The sequence below is a fragment of the Mus pahari genome, chromosome 23, assembly GCF_900095145.1.
Source record: "Mus pahari chromosome 23, PAHARI_EIJ_v1.1, whole genome shotgun sequence".
NCBI classification, from domain to species: domain Eukaryota; kingdom Metazoa; phylum Chordata; class Mammalia; order Rodentia; family Muridae; genus Mus; species Mus pahari.
In genome coordinates, this window is record NC_034612.1 from 12,386,909 (window position 1) to 12,392,277 (window position 5,369).

General features: G+C 49.1%; 1 protein-coding gene across 1 annotated transcript in view; it reads left to right on the plus strand.

Moving 5' to 3' along the window:
* Window positions 1–3,470: 3,470 nt before the first annotated feature.
* Window positions 3,471–5,369, plus strand: part of Anapc7 (anaphase promoting complex subunit 7) — a 22,553-nt gene continuing 20,654 nt past the window's right edge. Inside the window, exon 1 of the mRNA XM_021187171.2 lies at window positions 3,471–3,658. Coding sequence (XP_021042830.1) covers window positions 3,558–3,658 — 101 coding nt within the window. The 5' untranslated portion in view covers window positions 3,471–3,557. The remainder of the gene's footprint in view (window positions 3,659–5,369) is intronic.

The following is a 5,369-nucleotide window of genomic DNA, read 5'->3' on the forward strand; positions in this document are numbered from 1 at the left end:
GTTCCGAACCAGCTGGACCCTGCATGGTGGGCCAAGATGACCTGTAGCTGTCTTCTGCATAATTACAAATGGCTTCTCCATGTCACGAACCTTGTATGTTTCCTTATGCCTTATGCCTCAATCCGTCTGAAAACTTGGTGTAAGCCTATGACTGAGTGGTGGAGGCAGGAGGATTAGACATTTATAGCCAGCTTCAGCTCCTTAGCAAGTTATAGACTAACCTGCGCTAAACTTCCTACCAACTCCGCACTTTGTTCTGATTTTTTTTTTTTTTTTCTGATGTCGAAAGAGCTTCTGGGACTGGCTAATGTCTCAGTTTGGTCTCTCATGGAGAGTCCCCAGCCTTCACCACTAGTGACGAGGGGAACCAGCCATACACACCCGGCACCAGCTGCCTAGTCTTCACTACCTCACCAAAAAATGTCACTGCAGAGGTAAGGCGAGCTAAATCCTCCAGTCTCCTTTAACTTCTCTCCCGCAACTCCCAACCACACACCAAGACAGGATACAAAGTTTCTCTGTGTAGCCCTGGCAGTCCTGGAACTCACTCTGTAGACCACGCTGACCAATTCTTTCTTTGACTGCCTTTTCCCATCTTGGAATCAGTCACAGTCTTTCTCCAGGTTCGCAGAGCTCAGCCCCTTCTTGGCACCACCCCATCTTAGCACCGCCCTCTCTTGGCACCGCCCTCTCTTGGCACCGCCCTCTTTCGACACTACCCTCTCTTATTTTCTTCCCACTTCTCTGGCCCATCTCTTCTCAGTCTCGGGTCTGGCTTCTCCCATTTCTTCAGCCCCTACAGTCCCCACACCCTAGGGCCGGGGCCGGGCAGGGGAGCCCTGTTGTTACTGATGACTTCCTGGCTCTCGGAGTTTGTTTGTGCCTTGACACTTTACAGAAGTGGAGCTGGCATTTGCAATCACTTTCCATCTGGCTTCCTTCACCAGTGGCAATTTTATTTTTAGCGTGATATATTTGAGATCGGTTTGTCTTATTTCATGGTCAGTTTTTTTTTTTTTTCCTTCTTCTTTTTCCTCAGCAGACAACTCGTAGGCAATGTCACTCAGGAGTTGTTTTTCTTCTTCCACCATCAAGTCATCATCTTGGCAGCAAAGCACCTTTACCTTCTGAGATATCCGGTCAGCCCTTAAAAAGTCATAAAAAATGCTCTCTCTCTTCCATAACAAAATTATTGTGAGGAATAAACTTGGGGTGGTATTGTACATCCAGCCCTCAAGAGGCTGTTGCAGGAGGATCATGAGTTTGGGGTCAAGATGTTTTTGTCATAGGCTGGTGAGATGGTTGAGTGGTTAAGTGCACTGGCTGTTCTTCCAAAGATCCGGGGTTCATTCTCAGCAACCACATTGGTGGCTCACAACCATCTATAAAGGGATCTGAGGCTATCTTCTGGAATGCAGGTGTACATGCAGACAGAGCATTCCTGTGTGTGTGTGTGTGTGTGTGCACGCGTTTCTGCCATGATACTTCTTAAAAGAAATAGAGTAATTTTTTTGGCATCTGTTTCTTTAAAATTAAGTGAACAGGGCTCAGCTGGTAAGGTGCTTGCTGTGTGCCTTGGATACTATTCAATTGCTATGAGGGGACGCCACCACCAAAGGCAACTTACAAAATAAAGCATTTCATTGGGGCCTGACTTGCAGTTTGAGAGGTTTAGCCTATGGTCATCACAGTGCAGGGTGGCAGGCAGGCATGCACTGGGGCAGGAGCTAAGGGCTTACATCTGATGTGAAGGATGATGGCAGAGAGGGTGTGGGCTTTTGAGACCTCAAAGCCCACCCATAGAGGTACACCCCCTCCATGGCCACACCTTCTAATCCTTCCTAAACAATCCACTGAGCAGGAACCAAACATTCAAATACCAGAGCCTACGGGGGGGGGGGGCATTCTCTTTCAGACCATCACCATACCGTACAAGCATGAGAATGTGAGTTCTAACCCAGCATTCATGTGAGTAAGCAAGGAATAATGGCTGTCTTGTGATGCCAGCACTGGGGAGGTAGAGAGACTCATAGACATAAAATAAATAAATAAGTCTTTTTTTTTTTAAAAGACCTTGAATCTCAAATTTAAGCAAACAGTTTCAGTTATTTGTATTTTATTTGCATTTAGTTATTTATTTTGTGCGCGTGAGAGGCACATGCAGCTGCCTCAGAGGACAACGTGAAGGAGTCAGGTCTCCCCTTCCACCATGTTGGACACAGGGGGTTGAATTTACAAAGCCAGCCTTGCTGATAAAGTGGTTTTACTCTCAGGCTGCCCAGCTTCAACATTTGAAAGTTTTGGTTTCCTCGTCGGCAAAGAGGGACTGACAATTCAAAATATTTATTTATTTATTTATTTGTTTGTTTGTTTTAAGCTTTTTCAGACAGGGTTTCTCTGTGTATCCCTAGCTGTCCTGGAACTCACTCTATAAACCAGGCTGATCTTGAATTCACAGAGATCCCCCCAATTCCCAAGTGCTGGGATTAAACCACCCCCTGCCAAAGTTGTTATCTATCTATCTATCTATCTATCTATTTATTCTATAGGAGTACACCATCATTTATTTATTTATTTATTTATTTGTTTGTTTGTTTATTTATTCTATAGGAGTACACCATTGCTCTCTTTAGACACACCAGAAGAGGGCATCAGATTCCATTACAGATGGTTGTGAGCCACCATGTGGTGGCTGAGAATAGAACTCCGGACCTCTGGAAAAGCAGTCGGTGCTCTTAACCGCTGAGCCATCTCTCCAGATCCAAGTTGTTAATTTTCTTTCAATTTATTTTTAAGAGTACCATGCATGCCGGAGTGTGTATGTCTGTGCACCACTTGCATGTATGTGCCCATAGACGCCAGAGGAAGATGCCCCTGGAGCTGGACTTACAGAAGGTTGTGAGCCACTAGGTAGGTGCTAGGAACCGAATTCCCCTGCACGAGGATCATGCAGTTTTAACTTCTAGGTCAGTTGTTCTCCCTCTGTGGGAATGGCTTCAGCGTTGCGATTTGTGACTATGCAATGCAGTATCGAGTTCGTAAAGGCTTGAGATCTAGGGGGTCACTTGGACAGGTAAACCACGCCTTGCACCAAGGAATCTTCTCCCCGGTGACAGGCACACAAGCCGCAAGGCGAGGGGGGCGTGGCCCCTTCGCCTGGAGCGCAGGCGTAGTTGGAGAAAGCCAGCCTTTGGGCGCCTGATTCGAAAATTCAATTTTTAACTGTCCGTTTTCCGCCTGGGCTGTGTTTAGGATGAAGTCCTGTGCATTGTTACTAACTTCTGGGAGGCATCCGTTCCTCTCAGGCTGTCTTTATCGCAGCTCTTACTATTCCTACTGGGATGGCTTTGAAGATGCTGATGGAGAAAACCCGATCCCCGCTTCTTTTTACGCAGGCACGTCCGTGGCTACCTCTATCTTCGGGGGGCGGAGCCGCGTCGGGACCGGAAGGACCCCGGCGCCGTCTCCATTTTGGAACTTTTAACCGAGCCTCGGCTCTCGGCTCCCGGGAGGTTCCGTCCGCCGCTGCCGGGGACCGCGGTGTCGCCGGGTGCAGGATGAGTGTGATCGACCACGTGCGGGACATGGCGGCCGCGGGGCTGCACTCTAACGTGCGGCTCCTCAGCAGCCTGCTGCTCACCATGAGTAACAACAACCCGTGAGTTGGGGTGGCGGGGAGGTGGCGGTGGCCGGGGGGCGACGCCGTGGTCCCCGCGGAGGGCTGCGCGGGATCCGGCCTCGGTGGCCTCGGAGGACTGGCTCCTTCCTGGACGACGAAGTCCCCTGCGTCCCGGAGACCCAGTTCACCGAGTGTCAGCCGTCGGAGGGAGGGGACCACACTTTCCGTGACTGAGAGCATCGGTGGCGGTCTAATGGAAGGCCGGACGCTGCCGCCGGGGAGTGACTGGTTTTGTGTGGTTGTGTTTACAAACAAGGGTCTCCTGTAGCCCAGGCTAGCCTGCGCCTCCCAGAAGCTGGGGAGTGGGGAGTCGCTGGTGTTTTACCTCTCACCATGCTCTCAGTGTGCGTGTGGTCCTGGGGGATCGATCCAGGGATTTCAGGCGTGCTAAGCAAAACACTACCAACGGAGTGACAGTTCTAGCCCGGTTTACTACGTCTCAGAGGAAGCCCGGGACAGTTGTAGGCTTGAGTTGCCTGTAAGGGCCTTGCTTAAGATTTCCCCATCATTGCTCAGTCTTCGACGTGGCTCCCCAAGTCAACCTAGTCATTCCTTTTCTCTGATTTCTCCTCCTGCCCGAGCGCTCTCAGCGCAAGCATTGGCACCTGTGGCTTCGCTTTAGAACAAGCTGCCTGAGCCGGGCAGTGGTGGCGCACAGCTTTTAATCCCAGCGCTTGGGAGGCAGAGGCAGGCGGATTTCTGAGTTCGAGGCCAGCCTGGTCTACAGCGTGAGTTCCAGGACAGCCAGGGCTTCACAGAGAAACCTTGTCTCAAAACACAAAACAAAACAAAAAAATACTAAGGAAATGTGTTTATTACAGGGAGATCCAGTAGGTCGACCAAGATCACACTCTGGAGAGCATAGAGCAGTGAGTGGATTTGAATGCTAGTTGTCTGTGATTGAAGACAGTTTGTATTTCAGTCCACCGCTGTCTAGTGCTTCCAAGGAACATGCCAATGGTCTTCTACTCCGTCCAGACGTTTGCATTAGGTTTGGTTGAGGCTAGTCTAATGAGACAGCCAAAGGGCTGCGAGGGGCTTGTAATTCAGTCACTACCCTCCACTCCACTCCATTAGTGTGCTTTGGTCCGACTAGGCACACACATCATTTGGTTACTAGCTTCTTAGTGTGATACGAGGGACACTGGTCTCTGTCAACCTTCTGTGTTGATGATTCCCCAATCGTTACTCTTGGGTCGTGACAATGTTCCAGCACTGTTTGAATGCTCTAGAGCTTGCTTCTCTAGCTGGACTGGCTAACCCGTGCTTTTTCGACATTAGGTTAGAATGGCAATTTCGTAGCTACAGGAAGCAGATAAGTTCTGACCTTCATCCTTTACATTTTGATATTTGTTGTAGAGACAGTGTATACACTGTCCAAAACAAAATAACCCTGATCAAACGTAGTTCAGTGGTAGAATTTTTGCCTAAAGTGTTTGAGACCATAGGTTTCACCTTTTAGCACTACGGGAATATATCCAAAAATTACAAATTAGCCAAACGATGTGTGTAAAATTACATAGGAAACTCAAGGCGGGAAAGGTGTGGATGAGGTGGGTTGTGTTTTTGTTTTGGTTTGGTTTTTCGAGTCAAGGTTTCTCTGTGTAGTCCTGGCTGTCCTGGAACTCACTCTGTAGACCAGGCTGGCCTCGAACTCAGAAATCTGCCTGCCTCTGCCTCCCAAGTGCTG